This window comes from Rhincodon typus, chromosome 14 (assembly GCF_021869965.1).
Source record: "Rhincodon typus isolate 14 chromosome 14, sRhiTyp1.1, whole genome shotgun sequence".
NCBI classification, from domain to species: Eukaryota; Metazoa; Chordata; class Chondrichthyes; order Orectolobiformes; family Rhincodontidae; genus Rhincodon; species Rhincodon typus.
In genome coordinates, this window is record NC_063345.1 from 46,272,193 (window position 1) to 46,297,192 (window position 25,000).

The following is a 25,000-nucleotide window of genomic DNA, read 5'->3' on the forward strand; positions in this document are numbered from 1 at the left end:
ACAATCAAAGTTATGCAGTTACCTTCCAGCTAAAACAGACTGTTTTTAACACCAGCCTATTTTTTTGAATGGATTTTTCCAATTGGCTGCAAATTTTTCATTGTCATGTCAAATTAACACTTAATGATCACCCTTTAATGGACTGGTTTTAAGACCAACACCACAGGTAAACCCCAGGAAATTGATATTCAGTGAAGGTAACACCATTGAATGTCAAGGGGTGTTGTGTAGAGTGTCTCTTATTGGAGATGGTTATTACCTGGCACTTGTGTGGTGAATGTTACTTGCCACTCGGCAGCCCAAGCCTGAATATTGTCCAGACCTAGTTGCATTCGAATGTGGACTGCTTCAGTATCTGAGGAATTGTGAATAGTGCTAAACAATGTAAAATCATCAGCGAACGTTCCCAGTTCTGACCTTATGATAGAAGGAAGGTCATTGATGAAGCACCTGAAGTTGGTTGGGTCTAGATACTACTGTGAAGAACTCCTGCAGAGATGTCCTGGAGCTGAGATGATTGACCTCCAGCAGCCACAACTATCTTCCTATATGCCAGGAATGACTTCAACCAGCAGAGAGCTTGCCCCCCGATATCCACTGATTCCAATTTTACTAAGGCTCCTTAATGCCACATTCAGTCAAATGCGGCCTTAATGTCAAGGGCTGTCACTCTCACTCTCACCTCAGCTCTGGAATTCAGCTCTTTTGTCCAAGTTTGAACCAAGGCTGTAATGAGGTCGGGTGTTGAGTGGCCCTGGTGGAACCCAAACCCGGCATCGCTGCAGCAGGTTATTGCTGAGCTGGTGATAGCACTGTTGATGACGTCTTCCATCACTTTACTGATGATCAAGAGTAGACTGATGGGGCAATAATTCGTCGAGTTAGATTTGTCCTGCATTTTGTGTACAGGACATACCTGGGCAATTTTGAACATGGCTGGGTAGATTCCAGTGTTGTAGTTGTACTGGAAGAGCTTGGCTACGGGAGCAGCAAGGCCTGGAGAACACTTTTTTAGTACTGTAGCAGTAATTTACTGCAGCTGCTGGAATTTGTACTAAAAACAAAACATGCTGGAAATCACAGCGGATCAGGCAGCATCCATGGAGAGAGAGCAAGCTAACGTTTCGAGTCTAGATGATGTTTCATCAGAGCTCTTTGGCATTGGCATTCCTGCTGCCATTTCATCCTCACCCCCAGGTCTGGAAATATCAGGTTTAACCTGGTACAAAGTCTTCTCCCCATCAGCAACTCTGCTGGAGCTATCCCTGTTGTTGCATGGGGTATGGTTCTATATTTGACCTGGAACCGGGACAGTTTGGTATCAGCTGATGCTTTAGGCTGCCTTCAGCATTTGGACCGCTGTTTCCACTAGGCCATTGGACAATGGGTGGTATGAAGCTGTCCTTATGTGCTGAATGTCAGTCGGCTTCAGGAAATACTCAAATTCCCTGCTGGTAAATGACATCCCATTGTCTGTATCAATATTTCCGGGAGTCCGTGTATCGTAAATGATGCTCGCAGCTTCTCTATTGTCATCCCTGAGTTTGCCGAATAGACTTTATGCACATCCAATCACTTTGAATGGGCATCCACAGTGACCAGGAACATTGAGCCCATGAAAGGACCAGCACAGTCAACATGCACTCGGAACCAGGGTTTATCCGGCCATTCCCATCAATGTGGGAGCGCCAATGGTGGCAATTTCTATCCTCGTTGGCACTCTGGGCACTGCCCAACCAATGCAGCTATGTCAGCATCCAACCCTAGGCGTCAGACATAGCTTCTTGCAAGCATCTTTATCTTGGAAACCCCTGGATGACCCTGATGGAGTTCAGCCAGTATTTGGCAGTGACCTTTACGCGAGAGAATCACCCTTACTCCCTACGGTAATATGCCTTTCTCTATGGTGATCTGGTCTCAAAGGGTTCAGAAATGTTTCAATCCTGGTTGAAGTGGCCCTTCTGTTTCCCCCATTATCACCAGTCGTTTTAGTTTCGCTAGAACAGGATCTTTTTGTGTCCACAGTTGGATATTGTCAGCGGTCCAGGAAGTTTAAAACCAAAACAGGCTCTTCCAGAGAAGGCACCACCGGTGAGTATCTCTGCAAGTGGGAGGCGGCTCTAGGCATTGCATTAGCCACTTGGCTTCCTGGACGGTGTTTTAATTTGTACTTGTACACACTGAGAGTAAGGTCCCAGCGCTGAATTCTACCGGAAGCCGTGGGTGGCACCGCCTTGTCTTTCTTCAGTAGTCCTAGCAGGGATTTGTGATCTGTCATTATGACAAATTCCCATCCGTAAAGGTACTGGTCGAACTTCCTCACACCAAAGATGACTGTCAAACCTTCCTTCTCTATCTGGGCATATTTGCATTTGGCATCAGCCAAAGTCCAGGAAGCATACGCTATCAGGTATTCCTCTCCATTTGGCCACCAGTAAACCCACACTATCCCATTATCAGACAGGGAGGTATCGCATGTCAGCGTCACCTCTCGCTTTGAATTGTAGTGGGCATGACAATAGCTGCATTTTCACTTCCCTAAAGGCTACTTTTTGGTAATGCGACCGTTTCCAGGGCTGACTCTTTCTCAATAGCAGGTGTAAGGGTGCTGAGCTGGAGGCCAGGTTATGTACGAATATTCCGTGATAATTCACTAAACTGAAGAAAGACCTAAGTTCTGGTACAGAAATGGGAGACGGGGCTCCTTTGGTCACCCTCACTGTATATTCCAATGAGTGTAACTCGGTTTTGTCGACTCTGTAACCCAAGTAGGTCACTTATGGGACGATGAAATACATATTTTTCCCGTCTAAGGTGTACGCCCACCTGGGAGAAATGTTTAATCACTATGTCCACGTTCTCTGCGTGCTCTTTATTGGTCTTCCTGGTTATTCGCACGTCATCCAGATAAATGGCAAACTGGAGTAGCCCTTATAAAATGTTCTACATGGTCTGCTGAAAAAGGGCTGATGATACCCCAGATGACAGAGTGGTATATTGGTATAAACCCTTATGGATGTTAAGTATGGTGTACTTTTGGGACTCCTTATTGAGTTGCAATTGCAGGTAAGTATGGCTCATGTCCAGCTTGGTAAAGGCCAGCCCACCCACCAACTTTGCATACAAGTCCTCTATGCTAGGGATTGGGTATTTATATAGCTGCGAGAAGCAGTTTACCTTTGGCTCAAAATCCCTACAAAGACAAACTGAAGATATCAGGCTTCACCATCGGTATGACCAGTGCTGCTCATTCTGCAAACTGCACTGGTTTGATGATTTCTTCACTCTCCAGCCTCCTGATTTCCACCCCTACTTCTGGCCGCAAGGCAAATGGCACTGGGTGGGCCTTGCAAAACCTTGGAATTGCTTCCTGGTCAACATGTACAGTGGCTGTCTCCCCTTTGATAGTCCCAAGCCCTTCCTGAAATCTCCTGGGTATTTCACTCAGATTTCACTGAGGCAGCTATTTTCCAATCAAGAAATGTTAAGCCAATCCAGGTGAATCCTTCTCAACCACTTCTGCTCCAACAGGCTTGGGCTGTTGTAAAGGTTGGAGTCCTGAGCGAATCTTGTTAAAGACAGATTCTGCAACCACAGACACAGCTACACTGGTATTGACCTCCATGGGAACTGGATGACCATTTAACCAAACATTAATTTTAATCGGTTCTGATTTGGGCGTCGCTAAGCAATTTAATTGTTCCGACTCACATGTAGGGGGACATTCCAGGGCATGCACTCTCCTTGGTACCAGCCTACGAGCTTTCTTACACAGGTAAGACCTTGTAGGACACCTTTGCTGCCTCAAGGCAGCAACTACAATGGTTTGCCAGCCCAGATCCTGAAGAACTGTTTAGACACTTGGCCAAGGCATGACTTTGTTGTGGGGTAATGCTGTGGGCTGGCCTAGGGTCCCTCTGCTCATAATATGCTCTCCATGAGGCTCTGTGATTGTCTACACTCGAGTGGTGTTACCCAGACACAGTCAGACAGGTGAGAGTGTCCACTTCCACTGGGATGCCCTGAAGTTCCTATGTAATTCCCACATTCCACTTGTCACATCTTCTAATGACAAAGCCAGTTGTAGTGTCTGTTTGAAGTCCAGGTGGACTTCAACTGGTAGGCGCTTCTGCATGGTTATGTCATTAATCCCACATACCAAATGGTCTCTCAGCTTCTCATTCAGAATTAACCCTAAATCACATGCCTCTGCTAGTCATCTCAACCTCATCAAAAATCCCAGTACAGATTCTCCCGGTTCTCTAACAGCCGAATAAAACCAATAGTGTCTCAGAATTAGAGGAGGACTGAGGTTGTAATATTTCTTAACCAACTCCATCAATGTTTGGAAGGTTTTAGTGCCTGGTGCCTCTGGGAAACTTAAGCCCCTTATAACCAAAAATGCTGTGGGTCTGCAAGCAGTCAGAAGGATTACTCGCTGCTTTTCATCTGCTCCAATGTCATTTGCCTGGAAAAAATATCACATTCTTTCTGCGTACTGGGCCCAGTCTTTGACAGCAGGATCAAACAAGCCAAGCTTCCCAAATAAAGGCATGATGCCAGAAATGCTTACCCCAACTCCAACATGACTGTTGCAAATGAATATTCTTCAGGCACATACTGTTTTCTCCCATCACCACTGAAATAACTGTAATGAGGCTGGTATCCCATCACCAAGTCAACCTTTATTTACTTGTGCACAGTACACTGGCTGTGGTCAGCCAGCTCGGGGTCAGTCCCCTGAACTGAGGAGATTCTAAATGTCCTGTTTATACATTTTTTAATCTTTTTCTTCTTTCCTTTCATTTTTTATGTGTAACCTCTTTACTTTAAAAGGAGTGGACCGATATGGGAGGAAAGAAAAAGCTTTAAAATCTCAAGACTATCTGGCCACAGAATATTCCAGCTGCTAACACAGCTAGTATGCATAGGTAATATCTAGCTGAACAACAGAAACCCGGGTTACTTTATTGGAGCCTGCAATAACTGCACAGAGGCTGATACCCTGTCACCAAGTCACCCTTTATTTACTTGTGCACAGTACACTGGCTGTGGTCAGCCAGTATAGAGTTAGTCCCCTGAACTGAAGAGATTCTAAATCTTCTGGTTATATTGGTCAGGCAGGGCTTTCCTGATTAGTCCAGGTTAACAACCCCAATCAAGGACCTCATAGCCAACAAGGTCCTCCTGGTTCCAATCACTGCAGTGACAAAACTCACATGGTCTGTCCTCCGAAATCATTAACATTGCTCCTCACACCATAGATGCTGCCTGGCCTGCTGAATATTTATAGCACTTTCTGTTTTTCTTTGATTTTGGTTCAGCTCATTCTGTTGGAAGGGATTGACTCACACAAGCTGGTTTGGTTTTTTTGGTTCAGAGTTCTGCGCGAGCCATTCGGACGAGTGTACTTTGCTGGCACTGAGACAGCCACCAAGTGGAGCGGTTACATGGATGGAGCAGTACAGGCTGGGGAACGTGCTGCCAGAGAGGTACCGTAGGATCAAACTTTAAAATCAATCCCCCCCCCGCATCCACTGATTCACTACATTTTAGCTTCCGTACATTTCTCTATTTGTGCCAAGTGCCTAAAGAAGAGCCTGGCCACACTGCTTGCCTGAATCATTGATCATAGAATCCCTATAGTGTGGAAACAGGCCTTTCTGCCCAACAAGTCCACACCAAACCTCAGAGCATCCGACCCAGACCCATCCCCCTATAATCTACACCTCCCTGAACACTACGGGCAATTTAGCATGGCCAATCCACCTAACCTGCACATCTTTGGACTGTGGGAGGAAACCAGAGCACTTAGAAGAAACCCACGCAGACACGGAGGGAACGTGCAGACTCCACACAGACAGTCGCCCGAGGGTGGAATCAAACCCGGGTCCCTGGTCCTGTGAGGCAGCAGTGCTAACCACTGAGCCACTGTGCCGCCCCACACCGCGCCTGGATGGAAGTAGTAGGTGCGTTGAGAGGTGTTGGAGTGAAGCATGCTGTAATTATGCTGGTGAAAGCAGACTGATTGAGAAGTTCTGGTATAACGTTTTGTGTGGAGACAATGTTTGTCTCGTGGGCAGTAGCTTTGAACTGCATAAGCATCAATATAAAAGGCAAAATATTATAAATGCTGGAAGTCCAAAATATACGAGAGAGTGGTGGATATACTCCATATTATATGCATTTGCTAGCAGTCCAAACTGCTGCTCACGATAAAGGTTCCTGCCACTATCTTCTTACAATGTTGGAAACTACAGAGCCTGCTCAGTCTAGTGCAGTTGAGGAAATTTATTTCCTAGTCCAGCTAAAAAAGGCTCTTGATGTTAACAAAGTGTAGTTTATTGAATATTGGCAGCTAGTTGCATGTTGATACGATAAGCATTGTTACAGAGACTTTGAGATGAACTAGATGTTCAGTCTCACTCCTAGGCTATTCTTCCCTGAAGTCTATATGACATCATCTTTGTGGGTGTACTTATGGTGCTCCTCAGTTTTAACCCTTTCAAACCCATATACAGCACTCAGCTGGTCAGGCAGTAATTGTAGAAAGAGAAAAATATTTAATGCCACAGTTTTGTGGTGAATTGGTGCAGAAATATTAATTCTGTCTTTCACTCTGGTCTGCTGGATATTTCCAACTTCTTCTATTTACCAGTATACATAATCACCAATGTTCATTAAAAAGTAAAATTGGTACTGGGCTGTACCATTGAAGTTATGAAACGAAGATTCAAACTTTAAAATCTTGCTTTCCGTGTGTTGTGATGCACTGACAGATAGAAAGCAGCATCTGTTGTCTTCTCCTGAACTAACAGATGTACAGAATGTGGAATTATTTACAGGCTGGGGTAATTTAGACATTTGGTAATGCTATAATATGAGCAATGAAGTCAATGAAATTGAAAATTGAGAACGATGTATACAAATGGGCTGAATTTTCATCAATTGAATAGAAATAAGAACTCTCTTCATTTGTATTTTGGTCCTTTTGATAAATCTAGATGTATGTGTATTTGGTTCTGTCCGATATATCTAGCTGTGTGTGTATTTACTCAACACTGCCTTACTTAGTGTGTATTCTTTCTGTAGGTGATGTGTACCATAGGAATTATTCCAGAGACAGCAATCTGGACCCATGAACCTGAAGTTCAGGTACGTAGTGAACAAACTAAATTAAAATCCAATAGTTACTCATTCCAATGTCAACTTGATGATTAATAATATGATTGGTCTAGTGGTAAATGTAAAACCTTGTGAAGTGCATTTGTTAATCTAAAGTGACACAAGAGGATATGTTCATGACAGCAAACATATTTTTGTGTCCAGAGGTGTTGATAAGTTGTAAAAAATCAACCTGTTTTATTGAAAACTCAGCCTGCATCATTACTCCCACAGGACTGAATTGAAATTGATTGTGTATTGATTTAAAAAGCTAGCAGTGACTTACTCTCCTGGATCCAGATTTATGTGACCATTACATCATTACATTTTGCATAAATCAGGGACTTTGAAGAATGAGATTGGATCCAATCCATTATGGTTTTATATAATGTGAATGATGGGATGTAGATCATTGTGTGGGAATTCTGTGCCCAACTCATTCATCATTTAGTGTGGATTTGGAGTTGATGCCACATCAGATCAACTAGAACACTATCAGGTCCTATTCTTTGTCAAAACTATTCACTGTTCAATTAGATTTCTGCCCTATCATGGCCTTATTAAAGTAAGATATTACACTGTTTGATTGTGACCACTACTCAATTAACCCTCATTCTTTTCGATCAGTCTGCAATCTGCAACAAGATTGGAATGGTGGTCTACATAAACAAGTTGCTGCTGTAGTTGACTCCTTTTGTTTCCTCAAGCAAATTACATTGAAGGTCTGAATTTGGAATTGGTGCCAATCATTACAGCCCAACCTCTGGAACTTGAATGATGAACAGTCTAGATGCTTCAGCAACGTTTATTTCCCCTGGAGTGAAGTGTTCCTAGAAGGCAGCATGTGTCAATGAATCATGACAATAGTGTTATGGCCAAATTGCAGGCTTGGACTCCAGTTTATGCGGCTGCAGTCGAGGAATGCAACCTCACTGAATTTGCTGCTTAGTGCTGATCATTTAAATACACAAATTAGTGACTTAATACACTGAGGATAAGTTACCTCTTTATTTTAAAATGAAATCAGATGTGTCAATTTAGCTCAATTAACCATGTTCTTACCCCTATCAGAGGTTGTGGGTTCAAGGTCAACTATAGATTTCAGTCTCCATCTACCCTGACGACTTTGACAGAGCCCTAAGAAAATTTTGCATTGACAAGGATCAGTCTTCTAGATAGCTTGTTCCCTTCTATTGACTCAGTTTTATAAAATCTCAAAGCACTATTCAAGGAACAAGGAGATTCCCTGACCAACATTTCCACCACAATGAATGCTCCAAACAACAAATTATCTGGTCATTTATTGCAATGGGATGTGAATAAGGAATTTATAAACTTAAATCAAATTCAGAAAGGTTGTGTTCACAGAGTGAAGAGTGACAATGTACAACTAAGTATTGGAGCATGATGGCTCTAGGGTTACACTTTTGGGGCGCTGCTTTCAAATTTACTGAGAATAGATAGTTGTTGCAGTTCAAAACTAATCTTTTGGTTATAGTGTGCCTCGGGAGGTGCTGTAAATGTGAAAAGCCCTATCTAAATTCAAATTCTGTTTTATTTGAGTATTTCACAATGTGCTTGGGTGCCATTGGCATTTACTGAAAGAACTTTATCTCTACTGTTGTTGTACCAGTTCTCAGTCATAACTGTTGCTGTAAGAGCAAACATGTGTTTCTTAAAATAAAAGCACCTGATGACATAGGAGGAGATTGTATTGTTGAACAGGGCAAACTAAAGCTTATTCTTTATTTTTGTTCAGGAGGTTCCAAGTCGACCAATCATTACAACATTCTGGGAACGACATCTGCCCTCTGTGCCAGGATTTTTGATGGCGCTCAGTGTTTCCACGTGTCTGGCAGTTGCTGGAGTAATAATGTCCAGGAAAATTTGTCTGCCCAGGGCTTGAAGAGGAATGGCTGTTTGGGCAGCAGATAGAAACTTGTTGTTACAAAGAGTAACTTTTCAAATCCATCAGTGGTGTCAGTTTGGAGCTGAAGTCAGAGTTTGATATCCATTCAGGGCAGCTGAGGGCTGGGTTATTTGAGTACACCAGACGGATCACAGATATCAGATCTCACATTAAGGAGGGATTTATTACATTTTATGAAGCTCTTGTACATTCAAGAACATTGAAGTTCAAAGTGTTTACCAAATCCCTTGATTTGTTTTCTTCTCAATGCTGTCCCAGTGACCTCAAATATGAAGACAAGAAAATACATCAAGTGGTAAGGTTCCAAAACTGAGGAGTTAGTTTGCTGAAATTAAATCGTTTATAATTCAGCTCCCTGCAGTGAACATCCATCACTGACAAAAAAGAACAATATTAACTCTTTTAATTCTCTAGTGAGTGGTCTCAATAATGTGGCTTCTGGCTCAATTCTTCGTTTTCCAAACTACTGTCTATATAAAAAGATATTATCTAACAAGATTATGAAGTTCTCTATTCCACATTTAATGCATGATTGTAAACCACTGACATGCTGCTCTCCTAGTCAATGACACAATCTAAGCTGCTTGATTAAACTTATGGAATACAGGGCAATTTAGTATATTGGGCAATTTAGGTCTCAGCTTCCTTGGTGTAGGGAAAGGGCCATTAGACAGGATTCACACCTCCATGGTCCATCTCTGCTGGACAGTACATAATCTGGGCATCAGGTGAAAGCAAAGTCAGTTTCCACATGTAGAATGCAGACTTCTTCAGATTTGTAACCCTGAATATTCAGGAATGAATCAAAGAAAACAGTAGCAACCTAATCAGAAAAAATATCCTGAAAATCAAGTAAAAAGTGCCCAACTGTAAAATTAAGCAGTTAAAATGCTATTTGAGATGGCTGCATGTTCCTTGATTGACTAGCAGTGATGAACTGCTCATCCAGATCCCCAGGCAAATAGCCTGGGCATGTAGCTTCAAATGTCTTCATGGCAGCTGGTGGAATTTCAATTTAATTAATACATCTGCACTATAGAGCTCACAATAAATCTCAGTAATCCATAAAACTATTATGAAAGCTTGTAAAAACCCATCTGGATTACTAGAACCATAGAAAATTTACAATACAGAAAAAGGGCATTCAACCCACCTTGTCTGTGCTGTTTAAATAAACACACCAGCCATTTTAATCCCACTTTTAATAGCTGTACCTGCTCTGTACCTTGACAGATTATGTTACATCACATACAGATCCAAGTTTCTTTTAAATGAGTTGAAAGTTTCTGCCAAACTCTAGAGACCTATGACACTCTTCCTCAAGCCCTCTTTAGTATTTTTAAAAATTATCTTAAATCAGTGCCCCTGGTAACCAACCTCTCTGCTAGAGGAAACAGGTCTTGCCTGTCCAGTCGATTGAAGATCTTCATCTTTTTGCATACTTTGATTCCATAACTCCTTAGCCTCCTCTAATCTGACAAAAGTAAGTCTGGTTTATCCACACTTCCCTCATACCTATAATTTTCGAGCCCTGGCAACATTCTTGTAAATCTCCTCCGTACTCTCTCTGGCGCAATTAAGGCCATCCTGCCATGTGCTGTGCAGAACTGTACTAAAAGCTCCAGCTCAGAGATAGCAAGAACTGCAGGTGCTGGATTCAGAGTCAATACAGTGTGGAGCTGGAGGAACACGGCACGTCAGGCAACATCAGAGGAGCAGGAGAGTTGACATTTCGGGCCTCGACACTTCATCAGGACTGATGAAGGATCTAGGCCAAAAACAATGACTTTCCTGCTCCTCTGATGCTGCCTGACCCACTGTATTCCTCCAGCTCCACATTGTATTGAAAAAACTCCAGTGGCCTAACCAGAGTCTTATATAGCTCCAGCATTATATTCCTGCTCTTGTATTCAATATCTTGCCGTATGAAGGAAAGCACCCCTTTTGCCTTCTTTTTCATCTTATCTCCCTGTCCTGCCATCTCAGGTACATATGACATGCATACCAAGATCTCTCACTTCCTCTGCACCTCTCATTATCCTTCCAGCAATTGTATATTGCCTTGCTTTGTTTTCCTTCTCCAAGGGCATAATCTCATACTTTTCTGGATTGAATCCCTTTTGCCTTTCTAGTATGAACTCAACCAAACCATTAATATCTTCCTGCAGTCAATGCCATCCTCTTCCCTATCAATGATCCAGCTAATTTTTGTACGGTCTGAAAATTTCCCAATCATGCCTCCCTCTCACATTAAGTCTGAATCATTAACATGTACCACAAATTGTAAGGGTCCCAACACAGAGCCCCAAGGAATATCATTGAAAACTGCTTTCCATTTGCAAATATATCTCTATCATATAGGCTTTTATTTTTCTGACCAAGTGGGACACTATCAAATGCCTTACTCAGATCCATGTAAATAACTTCACCTGCACTACTCTCATCATTGCACCTTGTTATTTCCTCAAAAAAAAACTTCCATCAAAAAAAGACTCCAGAGCCTCTCTGCTCCTATGATGCTGCTTGGCCTGCTGTGTTCATCCAGCCCTGCACCTTGTTGTCCCAGATCCATAGTACTTGGTTGACACTTTTACTACCTTCTGAAATGGCCTAGCAATCCACTCATTTCAAGATCCACTCATTAAGGATGGAGACTAATGCTGGACTTGCCAGTGACATGCCCATCCCACAAAAAGAAGTAAAAAAGAGATTTCTCTATTGGATCTGTGCTTCTGTGTCTTCAGTAGTGGTCAATCCAAATAGCGCATTTAGTAATTTGGGGTAAGTGGAAGAAAGTAAAAGTGATGATTTAACCTGCAACCAGCTCTCAGAATAGGACTAAATGGTGCTTGTCTTAATAGTAAATGTGTCTGTCCTTGTTTACCCGTTCAACCTTCTATACGTGATCGCTGTTTTGGAAAATAAATAGATGTTGGTTTCTTACATTTTCCTGAAGCTCTATCCAATTCTTAGTTGAAAACTGCCGAGTCCTTGTTTACATTTTAAAAGGAATCAGTAACACACTGTGTGTATTGTACTACTGTTGAGACTTTAGAATAAAAGTATCAATGCAATCCACTGGGTATCTTCTTATAGTAATTTACCATAACTTTACTGTAAATCATTCTTGGATTCATAGAGTTCTTGTCAGACAATGGAATCAAAGATTATTTTTTCACATAGAGTCATACAGCATGGAAACAGACTTTTCGGTCCATCCAGTCCATACCGCCCATAATCCCAAAATAAACTAGGCTCAGCTACCTGCTTCTGGCCCATATCCCTCCAAACCTTTCCTATTCACGTAATTATCGAAGTATTCTTTCCAGAATCTGACTGTATATCTCATCCTTGATCTTCTGCTATTACATGCAATGTAGAATTCAAGACAAATATAAACACAGTCATGATTTTATTGAATGATGGAGCAGGCACAAGGGGCCAAATGACCTACTTCTGCCCTAATTTGAGGGGTCTTATGTTTATATAATGACAACTTGGCTACAACTATACTCCAAAATGAACCATCACTTTCATCAGTGTTCACAACTGAATACTAGTTGGAGACTGAGATGCATTCATGGGACTCTTGCACCCCCTGCCTATTTCTTCTTGTCACTTATTCCCTCTCTCCCTGCCTATCCCTAAACTGTGGATGACCACACGTATAAGTGTGTTATCTACATAGCCCTCTGCAAGACAGATGTGCTGCAGTGATGCCAGAAACCCAAAGTTGGGTTTCGTCAGGGCCTCTCAGCTCCTGACCTCATTACAGCCTTAGTTGAAACATGGACACCAGAGGTGAGGTGAGAGTGACAGCCCTTAATGTCAAGGCAGCGTTCAACCCAATGTGGCACGAAGGAGCCCTAGCAAAACTGGAATCATTGGGTATCTGGGGGCAAACTCTCTGGTGGTTGGAGTCATACCTGACACATAGGAAGATAGTTGTGGTTGTCAGAGGTCAGTCATCTCAGCTCCAGGACATCTCTGCAGGAATTCCTCAGGGTAGTGTCCCAGGCCCAAACATCTTCAGCTGCTTTATCAATGACCTTCCCTCCATCATAGGGTCAGAAGTGGGGATGTTCGCTGATGATTGCACAATGTTCAGCACCATTTGCAACTCCTCAGACATTAAGCAGTCCGCGTCCAAATGCAACAAGATCTGTACAATATCCAGGCTTGTGCTGACAAGTAGCAAGTAATATTCCCACCACACAAATGCCAGGCTATGACTATCACCAATAAGAGACAAGCTAACCACCATCCTTTGACATTCTATGGTGTTACCATCACTGAATCCCCATTATCAACATTCTGGGAGTTATCATTGATCAGAAACTCAAATGGACTCACCATATAAATGCAATGGCTGCAACAGCAGGCCAGAAGCTAGGAATACTGTGGCGAGTAACACACTTCCTGACTTCCCAAAGCCTGTCCACCATCTACAAGGTACAAGTCAGGAGTGTGTTGGAATACTCCCCACTTCCTGAATGAGTGCAGCCCCAACAACACTCAAGAAGCTGGACACCATCTAGGTCAAAGAGGCCTGCTTGATTGGCACCACATCCACAAGCATCCACTCCCTCCACCACTGACACTAAGTAGCAGCAGTGTGTACTATCTACAAGATGCACTGCAGAAATTCACCAAAGATCCTCAGACAGCACCTTCCAAACCCACAACCACTTCAATCTGGAAGGACAAGGGCATCAGACATATGGGAACATCACCACCTCCAAGTCCCCCTCCAAGCCGCTCACCATCCTGACTTGGAAATATATCGCCGTTCCTTCACTGTCACTGGGTCAAAATCCTGGAATTCCCTCCCTAAGGGCAGTGTGGGTCAACCCACAGCAGGTGGACTGCAGTGGTTCAACAAGTCAGCTCACCACCACCTTCTCAAGGGCAGCTAGGGACAGGGCTATAATTTTTTTTTCTCTATTCATTTTTTGTGGGATGTGGGTGTCGCTGGCTGGCCAGCATTTCTTGACCATCCCTAGTTGTGACGCACACATCTCACAAATGATTAAAAAATAAATAAATCAAGCTCAAGCTGATACAGATGATTATACTTCCTGCCTATGTAGTTATTTGGGACTGGAAAAGTCCTGGAATTCCCACATGAAGTAGGATATGCCCTGTAGGGATCAGACCTGCTCTGATATCCCTCCACCTATTAAATAATAACATTTACTAAGTGAAAAAGACACACCAGCTTCTCAGCTTTAAGTCAGAAGAGAAAGCGGTTTGTATCCACAATGTACCATGTTATTTTCACCCAAGGAAGTCTGGATAAATCAAGCCTTCTTTGGACATTTTGCACTGCTGGTAAGGATATCTCACTTTGTGCCAATGTCAGCTTCCTTCAGGTATTATGGATGCTATCTCTGGCAGACATAAAGGATCACACCCTGGACTCTGCGCCTCCTGTTTTCAATCTTGTTGATTAGAATTTAAAGTTTTGCTCTATTGAAATTCTGAATTCTTCCCCTGGGATGGAGTTTCTGGACTCCACTGGGAGAGCTCATTGTTTATCCACAGCAATCAAATCTTGGTAAAATTGCAGAAAGAATTAAAGAGTGGGGCTCTCTCCTGCCCTACCTCCTAATCTCTCAGAACACTGGTAAAGAACACAAGCTAACAATGGTTACACTGGTTTCCCCATGGCTCAGCTGCTTACAACTACTTTACACTATTTCACATCAATGCCTGCATTAATAACTGCAGATCTGTAACTGTCGTGACCGTGCAAAATCCTCAACAGGTCTTTGGTAAGTACAGTGATTTTCCTGATTTGGCAATGGCGGGGTAAGTCATGTTGAAGAAATTCCAGGCACTGCTTGGAACATCAATGCCAAGTTTAATGAGAATGATATATGAGGAACAATTGCAGTTGGATGCTATAACAGGAGAGTTACAGTTTAGGAGGTTTAAGCTTCAATGAGCTAACTTGTCTTTTCAAGTCCTAGATCTTTTCTCTTGCGTTTATGTGTTATCTTGGATGAGCACGAATATTTGAATGCAGCAACACACAAGTTAAATCAGTGAGGGATACAAATCCCATTACAACCAGTGAGTATTCTATGTGCAAGATGTCACTTTGTAATAGCCTTTAGTTGTGCAGAATGGAAACCTGTTGCTGTGGTAACAGTTACAGCTAGTGGAGGAAGCTGAATGACAGTTCAATTACTCTGGGCTGAGTTTCACCAAAAATTGGCTTTGTGTCAATTTTGGAGAGTTGCATGAACGGTTTTTCTCCATTAGTTCTAATGAAATATCTCACTCATGCAATTCTCTGCATCCCGTCTCATCATTTATGCACCAGCGTACCATGGGGCCCCACTCACACTATTGTGCACTTGCCAACAGCGGAAGTACTTGCCAGTACCAGAGTCTCCTGGGATTCCCAGCGTGAGCATCATATTTAAATCTTAGCCCTGCACCAGGTCAAGCTCTGTCAGCCAGGAGCTGCCCTTCACAGTTCTTGTTAGTAAAGACTTGCCCCAGAGCTGGCCCGTAGAGGTAAACTGTCAACAGGAACTGGAGGTCCTGGCGGTTGGGATGGTAGAGGAGGACCATCCTCTTCCCTCAGGACCACCAAACGAGAGCATGGGTTCAAATCCCAGCATGGCAGATCATGAAATTTAAAACCGATAAAATCTATTGATTGCTGTTTAAAAAACTTTCTGGTTCACTAATGTCCTCTAGGGAAAGAAATCTACTGTTCTCATCTAGTCTGCTGTAGATGTGACTCTAGACCCAGAATAATGTGTTTGACTCTTAGCATGCACTCTGTGCAATGAATGCTGGCCTGGCCAGTGATGCCCATATCCTATGTATGCATAAAAAAAATTGCTGACCAATTTGGAAGGACCACCCTAACCACCCGACTAGAGTAATTAGACCTTGGCTGCTGTCTATAGCTCCTTGACTGACACTGAGACTCCCGGGATTGGTTGGACTGGCCCTGTAGGATTGGCCATGGCCTACTTCTCACACTGTAAAGTATGAAACCTCTAAGCTTAGATGTTCCAAATGACTGACTATGTCCAGGTCCTTACACTGATGATGTCCTTGACATTTTGTACCAGAATGCCTCACTAAAGGTTGCCTCCATTCACTTGGCTGAAGACTATGCCCCTTAGACTTTGAGACACAGCAATTTGGTTAAAGCACATGCAGTGTGTTTGCCTCTCAAGCTGCTGGTGAATGGTTTTAGTATCACATTGATGCAGCATGGTTTCATGCAGTGAGATGTCTATCCCCTTGACTGATCACCACTATCAACCATGACGAGCTGCTTGGCTTTGTGTCTGCACTAAAGAGCAAGGCTACCCAGGAGGACTGTGGGGCCTGTAACTTGTGAATGACAAGACAACATGTAAAAACGCAAAGCATGGTATTGCAGGGATTCTCTGAGCATCCAAGGAGGCACAAAGTGAGTGAGCACTAAGAGAGTAAGCTAAGAGCCCTGAGATGCCTCCTGCTCCTATCAATGAAATGGGTGCCAGTTCCTGCACTCAAAGCAGGCTAGCAACAGCATCTCAATGCAAAGTGTTGGTGTGCTCCAAAGGGCAGCACTGATGTAGAGAATTGTGCTCTAAGTGATGTTGAGGTCTGTCATGATGATGTGGTGTGGTAAGAGATGTCCTTCCATTATGACTGATCGGGCCTTTCACCACATCTGGCCAATTAGCACAGTTCTCCTCTTAGCCCTTCCTTTCCCTCCTAGAACCACAAAAGGCTTCCCCTTGTCCTCACCTTCCACCCCGCACAGCTTCCACTATTTCTGCTACATGACACTTGATCACCAAATATATCTGGCCTCTCCTGTTCCCTTTCAGTCTCCTGAAAAGACCATTCCGTCTGTGAAGCCCAGTCTTCCACCCTGACCTTCCTGCCCTTGGCCTCCCACAATTTATCAATTCATACTTAAACAACGCTATACTATTTGTTCACTTTCTATAAAATACAGGTATGCTGCATTCTTGGTAACACACAGGAAGAAAAAGGTCATTGATAAAGCAATTCTTTTTTGGATGAGAATGCTGGCGCTAATCAAGCAGAGCTTGGACATGAGCTCAGGATTTATCCTTGAGGATTTGATACATGGAGAACTGACCCATGCCAAGTGATCAGCAGCACATCCAAAAATCCCGATTTATACTGCTGTGTAAAGAGAACAAGCATGGAACCTTATGGAGGCTTGAGCAACATGGGCTATGGTGAGAAATAAGGCAGAACTGTGCAAGAATTTCAGCAAGGCCTTTCCTTCACCAGCAACAACCTGCAGTACATTCTTACTCATTTCTGGGTATTGAGAAGTTAAATTGTGATTAAATTAAATTGAAAGTTAATCCAATACTTCATTCAACAAAGGATCCAGTCAGTTTGAAACTCTTGAAAGAAAGACAAATCAGCTTGAAATTTCAAAAGGCGTTGGATTATTGTAAACTCCCACTGTAAACAGAAGAATCATTTTGTGGCTCAGAAAGTTTTTTGAAAACAACTAGTTTCATTCTTACAGCTGTGAACTTTATATTATTTTGTTGAGAAGTCAACTAATATACTTAATTCCACGTGTGTATAAATACATACAGTTGTTATATGACTGCTACTTGATTTCTTCTTAAATGAACTTGCTTTACATTTTGAAAAAATAAAATGACGTCTGAATGTATGATATTATAATAGCTCCACCAAAGTGAGATAGATCTCATGCAAGTACAGAATAATTCCAATTGCTAAACATTTGAAAGTGGGACTGTTTGTGCTCTGTTATTAGAAGCATGTTAGGAAAAGCTTACCTCAAATTTAAAACATAAACATTTTCAAAGAAATGAGGAGGTTTGACTTCCCATAAATTTGATCTAAGGCGCAACATCCGAACAGATAGAAAAAGTAGAAAAGACCAGAAGTAATGACAGACCAACAGTCCAAGCTGCAGATGACATTCCAAACTTTCAACAAATTTCTGCTCCAGAAAGGTACTGTAAAGAGAGAATTAATTGTCACGTAAAATAGTAAAGGAGAATTACTTGTTTCAAATTTAGAAAGGGAAATGATTATATTCCTGATGGAACAAGGTAACAGAGGATGTGGATTTTTCTCTGAAGCACTAGGAATGTGTAGGTGATCTGTTCAAGTCCTGAAAAAGGTTGTGCTGTAAGGGCTGTGAAAGTTCCCTCATTATGTCCCCTCCATCTGAAATACTCTTGATATTTACTTTAAAGACTTTACAGCAACATACACTTCTTGGTCCCTATAAGTCAGAGATGTGAAATTCTGTTCCTTAGCTGTGAAAGGTCAAATTATGTTCTTTGAAATTTATCACAATGTTAACTGCCACTCATTTTTACTAAAGCTTTTGCACTGGGTTAACATAACTTACAACCTTTCATTTGTCCCTGAAATACAACCATAGAGCTAACTGCTGAAGAGCTGTGACTAACCCCTGCCTAAAGTTGGTAACATATTTCATAAACCTATTTCTCTCCCCCTATTTCTGTTTCTGTCTCCCCTCACTTGCTTTAAAATGCTCCTTAAAAGCTATCTGTTAGACCAATTTTGTGGTCATATTGTGGTTCTCCTTTTTTGACTCAGTGTCAAGATTTTGTTTAATAGTCACGGTGAAAAGTTCCTTAGGACATTTGAAGACAGCATATAGATGTCAATTATTGGTAATTATGATGAATTAGGCTCAATGATCATAATTGCTGGCATAGACTGTCATGAAGTTCATACACTTGGTGCCAAATAGCAAAGATTTTCGCTATCTATGCATAACACAAATTAGGTACATGGATTCTGTTTTCTTGAAGATCTCTGGTGGGTTTATTTACAGCCAAACTAGTACAAACTTTACAGAGTAATCCCTAGACACAGCCTGTGTCTTAGCTGTTACAATGCAAGTATCTGTAGCCCCTGGTCCAATGATGACAATCAGCTACAGGCTAATGTTGGATTTCTTATGAAGGGGCATCATGCTTAAAGCATCACTTTTAAAGCAATTACACAACATAGACCAGTTGGCTTGAATGGTACCTGTGCTTTAAATTGTACAGATTATAGGAAGTGATTGTGGCTTTAATGCAGAAAGTCACTTTGCTGACTTTGTGTGGTAACGGCAGCATCTGCAGTAAACTAAGAATTTCTGATAGGATTAATTTTCCACTGGAATTAACTGGTGTATATTTTCTGTCCTCTGTTATCTTTGGATAAACTGTTAGAATTTCTTCAATCTCTTTTCCTCTAGTTGTACATTACTGTGGCAGCTAAACCTTTGAACTTACAGCTTTCTCAACGATGACAGCCTGGGCTGTCAGTTCAAAATCAGTTCCTTGATGGCTCAGTGGATTATTGTTTATTTTTGCAGTTTTCAGCTAGATCCCCCATCCCCTTCCTTTTTGATGTGTTATTGGGTTCTATTACCCTGATCAAGTGCACATATTTCCGCTATCAGCTCAGATAATGATTGGCCTTCTGCATCACAGATTATGCCAAGCCAAAGCTTCATATTGTCTACATCCAAGGCTCATTCTCCAGCCAGATCGGGAAATCTCAATCGCTATTCTGTGTTAACTAAGACCAAGATTGAGGTACTCAAATTATGGAAGTGAATGAAGATAAAATTGACATTAAGCAAAATCATCCTATCGATGGTATTTTTGGCCAACAGTATTAGCAGACCTCCTGGCATCCTCTTCTTCTACACTCACCCAGCTTATCTTCTCTGAGATTTCTGAAGCATGACCACACCAGTGTAGCTTGCTTCAAGTTCAGTAAGAAAACAGAGCAGCATTTACCTACTGCAATGGTATATGTCAGACATCCCAGTCAACTAAGTGCTAAATCTGAAAACAAAATGTTTTGGGTTTGAATCCTGGCAACTGTAAGCTGGATGAAATTAGCATCACATCCTAGAATGTGGAGAGATAAAGGGCTAAGGTAGCCACTGAGCAGTGCTATGCTACACATTTCCAGGATCTCTTCGCTGTTGGAGAATGAACCAGGGATGACATCAATATATGTAATTGACAATACATGTTCACTGAAGAGCCCTCACAAGGCATTTTGAATTTTCTATTGTACTGGTAAACATTCAGAACAGTTACCCAATGTAATAGGTATGCATCCAACATATCCATCTTGGACAAAAGTTTGGACAACTATACATGAAACAACAGATGGGGCTTGTTGAGGAATGAAAGTGCATGTAGACATGTGTTGTGAACTGTGAACTAGGTATTGAGCCAAGAACTCCGTATTATATTTGGACTTCCATAATTAAAATTATGCGGTGCACTGACAGCTAAGTATGAAGTATCTGTATTGATATACACCAGGAACTGCATTGTGTGCTGAGCAGTGTCCCGGAAACTCCACAGTGTGCTGGGAAATCCACAGCATACTGAGCACTGCATTGGGAACTGCACAGTGTACTAAGCACTGTACTGGGAACTGCACAGCGTACTGAACAGTGTACTGGGAACTCCTGAGGTGTGTGTTTTGGCACAGTTGTTGTTTAATGAACCAGTAGATCTTATTATAAAGGTAAAATTTCTTGTGGAAAACTATCAGTGTGTGTGTTGTAAGAGATTTCTGATAAATCATACCCACTTTCAGAGAGTACAGTTTTTTATATAAAAGTGCAAAACTAGGGTGAATAATAAAAATAATATATTTAATTTGTACAAAAAGCATCCATATCGTTAGATGTTAAAGTGCTGACAGTTCAAATAATTCTTGCTTTATAATGCAAAATTCCTATATATGTTTCACACCTAGTAATGTTCTAATAGTACAAATTTCATCTGGGCCCATTTAAGGATGTACAAACAGAAAGTACTGAAGAAACTCAACAAGTCTGGTAGCTTCTGTGAAGAGAGAAACAGATTTAATGGTTTCAGTCTAATGATTCTTCCTCAGTTATATTAGAATGATTAGAATCATCTCAGCCAGACCTGCTGAGTTTCTCCTGAACTTTCAGTTTTTGTTTCAGGTCTCCAGCATTCACAGTTATTTATAAAACATTTAAAGCAATTTACAATCTAACATGGAATAACTCTTTAATACATAACAAGGTATTGGGTCCAATTCATCCATTGTTCTGCACAATATTTTGAGTCTCTATGAAAACAATTCTGGCTTTCTGTGCTGGGAATTGAAATTTGCACTAAGCACAAGAGTCAGGTGAGTCTGCTCTTCAGCCTCAGAGCCAGATGTCACTATCAAGACCAAAGATCATGTTTTATTATGAATGTCCTGTACAGGAAATTGATTCCTTATTAAACAACAAATGACTTTCTTTGTAAACTGTTCACTGTATCTTTAGGTCTTTTACAAAACACATGTGTATTGCAAGATGCAACATACTCTGGGAAATCTGATCTGCCAAAGTCTACAATACCAGAAATTCCCAGTGTCCACACAAGCTGGAGAAATACCCAGGCTCACACAGGTACTGTGTTGGTATTACTATGGTTTGGAGCTTGTGCATGAAGATAATGTGCCTTCCTGCATTGTAAACATCTGTAATAAACTGGTGAAATGTTCCTAGAGCTATAACATTGGAATTAAGTTTAATTCAACATTGCATCTTCTTTACAAAATGTCTATAAGTCCATGTTGGAAAACATAAGCTAGGAACAGTTGAAAATAGGCCTGTGATGTTTTCAGAGGTTCTTTCTGTGAAGATACATAATTGCCATTTCCACGATTTGCAGTAATACAGTGTGATACATCTGGCTTAACAAAACTGTGGCTTTAAACTCTTGCTGCTGAGTTCTCTTTGTCATGGCCAGACATCAAACATTTGGAACACTGGCATAACTTGAGTATTTGACATGCCCTTGTCTCTATGAGTGGGCTATTACTGCTATCTCTAGGCAGGCTGTTGCAAAAGTTGCCTAAAATACTACTACTCCACGTATCACCTTGGATTCAAATGATTACTGTGATGGTGCTTGCTTAATGGCCATGCATTCAGCTTCTATCCCCTTAACTTAGTATCGGCAGCTCTGAATCTCAGACATCTGTAATGGATTTGAAACTGGTTCTGGTTCCATTTGCTTTGGGAAAGGTTTTGCTGAACCTTCCTTTAATGGTGTAAATAATAACCCTGCGAAAAGAGTTGGATAGGAAGAAATAGATGACTGGATCAAGACAGCTGTTTAGGGCAGAGAGGCACAGAACCAGTTCATTGGCCACATGCAGAAACTGCTTAGAATGACAGCTGGAAATGATTTCCATCTGTGAGAGGACATAAGGGACTCGAACAATGTGATAAGGTATGAAGCACACTATGTAGATTGCGAGGACAATGGAGGTCTTTATGATGGCTCTGGTGCTCACTTTCCTGATTTGCTGCTTTTTCTTCCCTTCGGAGATGTTGTAGAGCTTGACTGCAATCTTGGCATAGGACACCAGGAATAGCAAGGACAGTATAAAAATAAACATGACAGCTGTTAGGTTCATTGCACCCGCGATCACACTCTGGTTCTTGTAGTGGAAGCATTTTGTTTCATTTGACTTTAAGCTGCTCACCACAACAAAGGGCAGCATGAATAAGATGGTAGTGAGCCACACAGCCTTGGATATGCCTGAGCTCCATTTCACACTGTGGATCCTAAACTTGAGGAGAGGTTTTGTGATCTTTAAATAGCGATCCAGGCTGATCAATCCTAGGAATACAATGCTGGCATACATGTTGATATAGAAAAATGTCCCAATGATCTTACAGAAGTAGCACCTTACCATCCACTTGTACTCTCCAATATGGTAAGCAATCCTGAATGGAAGGCAGAGTAACAACAGGAGGTCAGCCACAGCCAGATGCTTCATGTAAATAGAAATAGACGTTGACTTCCTTTGGTTGAAGAAAAACACCCATAAGGCCAGTAAGTTACCAAGGAGCCCAATGACACAAATAATGATGTAGAAGATAGGCAGACTCAATGCAAGGAAACCATCTTCAATGGTGCAGTTAGTGTCCTTTGATAGTACAATAACATCTACTACTGACTGGGAAACATTGGCAAAGGGCGATTGTGTAGATGACAACTCAGCCATGGTTCCAATCTAAATCATGGAAAGAAAAGAACACATTAGTTCTGTATGGTAATGAAAACCATTCCAATAGCATCTAAGAGCTTTAAGGCAGGCTTATTCCCATCACACCAAGAGTGGGACACTTTTGTATGCAATTCCAAGTGGTAATTTTGATTCCTTGTTGGACAGAGCTATCTATCACTCCGCTCTCTAACTTTTTGCTGCTTTTTCAAGGTACTAACCTCTTCTTTAAATTGAGCCCAAAATCGTTTGGTACTCATTGTCAAGGATTTTTCAGATTAATAACAGCCCAAATTTCAGCAACCAATGAATCAAAAAGGATAAAAACATTGTCAAATGCCCAATTAACAAACCCTGTAATTCTTTTAGGCAGTGGTTATGTTTGCACACTTTTGGTCATCCATGCCAATTTGATATCCTAAATAAATCTAGTCCCATTTGCCAGCATTTGGCCCATATCCCTCTAAATCCTTCCTATTCATATATCCATCCAGATGCCTTTTAAATGTTGTAACTGTACCAGCCTCCACCACTTCCTCTAGCAGCTCATTCTATACATGCACCACCCTCTGGGTGAAGACGTTGCCCCTTAGGTCCCTTATAAATGTTTCCCCTGTCACCTTAAACCTAATCTCTCTAGTTTTGGATTCCCGTACGCTGGCAAAAAGACCTTGACAATCACCGTATCCATGCCCCTCATGATTTTATAAACTTCAATAAGGTCACTCCTTAGCCTCTGACGCTCCATGGAAAATAGCCCCAGCCTATACAGCCTCTCCCAATAGCTCAAACTTTCCAACCATGGCAATATCCTTGTAAATCTTTTCTGAACCCTTTCAAGTTTCAACGCAGTATTCCAAAAATGGCTTAACCAAAGTCCTATACAGCCACAACATAAACTTCCAACTCCTATACTCAATGCATTGACCAATAAAAACAAGTGTACTAAACGCCTTCTTCACTACTTTGTCTCTCTGTGACTCTGCTTTCAAGGAACTATGAACCTGCACCCCAAAGTCTCTTTCTTTGGCAACACTCCCCAGGACCTTACCATTAAGTGTATAAGTCCTGCCCTGATTTACCTGACCAAAATGCAGCACCTCAAGTTTATCTAAATTAAACTCCACCTGCCACTCCTCAGCCCATTTACCCATCTGATCAAGGTCCTGTTGCACTCTGAGGTACTACACCATCAATTTTGGTGTTATCTGCAAACTTACTAAACGTACCACCTACATTCTCATCCAAATCATTTATATAAATGACATAAAGCAGTGGACCCAACACCAATCCTTGCAACACATCAATGGTCGCCAGCCTCCAGTCTGAAAAGCAAACCTCCACCACTACACTTTGTCTTCTACCTTTGAGCTAATTTTGTATCCAAATGTCTAGTTCTCCCTGTATTCCATGCGATCTATCCTTGCTAACCAGTCTACCATGAGGAACCTTGTTGAACGCCTTATTCATGTCCATATAGACAATGTCCACTGCTTTGCCTTCATCAATCTTCTTCAATCTTGCATTTACCGGGGCAATTTGTGAGAATAGAAATTTAAGAAGAAAACCAACATCCATACAGTATGAGAGGAAAATGCTGATTGGTTAGACAATGGACTATGATTGATAGAGACGTTGCCAAGGAGAATGCAACAGTTAATGTTAACTGCCAAGTTTTGTTTAAATCTTAAACCAGGCAGTTTTAGATAAAGCCTGGCAATTAATTTACAATCATTAACTGGTGCATTCTCTACGGCAATGAGTCAACCACTCACTTTTCCAAGCAGCAAACTCTTTTCATACTGTTGATTTCCCCCTTAAATTGATATTCTT

At 41.7% G+C, this 25,000-nt stretch overlaps 2 protein-coding genes across 4 annotated transcripts in view; one reads left to right on the forward strand and one right to left on the reverse strand.

Moving 5' to 3' along the window:
- Window positions 1–5,333: 5,333 nt before the first annotated feature.
- LOC125484834 (amine oxidase [flavin-containing]-like) lies at window positions 5,334–10,787 on the forward strand. Its single transcript, XM_048605206.1, has 3 exons — window positions 5,334–5,492; window positions 7,093–7,155; window positions 8,924–10,787. The coding sequence occupies exons 1-3, from the start codon at window positions 5,451–5,453 to the stop codon at window positions 9,068–9,070; spliced, it is 252 nt and encodes an 83-aa protein (XP_048461163.1). The 5' UTR covers window positions 5,334–5,450; the 3' UTR covers window positions 9,071–10,787.
- A 9,976-nt stretch (window positions 10,788–20,763) lies between these two features.
- Window positions 20,764–25,000, reverse strand: part of gpr34l (G protein-coupled receptor 34 like) — a 56,567-nt gene continuing 52,330 nt past the window's right edge. For all 3 annotated transcript variants that reach the window (XM_048605145.1, XM_020533296.2, XM_048605146.1), the window contains one exon: window positions 20,764–23,176. In XM_048605145.1, the coding sequence (XP_048461102.1) occupies window positions 22,124–23,176 (1,053 nt within the window). In that variant the 3' untranslated portion in view covers window positions 20,764–22,123. The remainder of the gene's footprint in view (window positions 23,177–25,000) is intronic.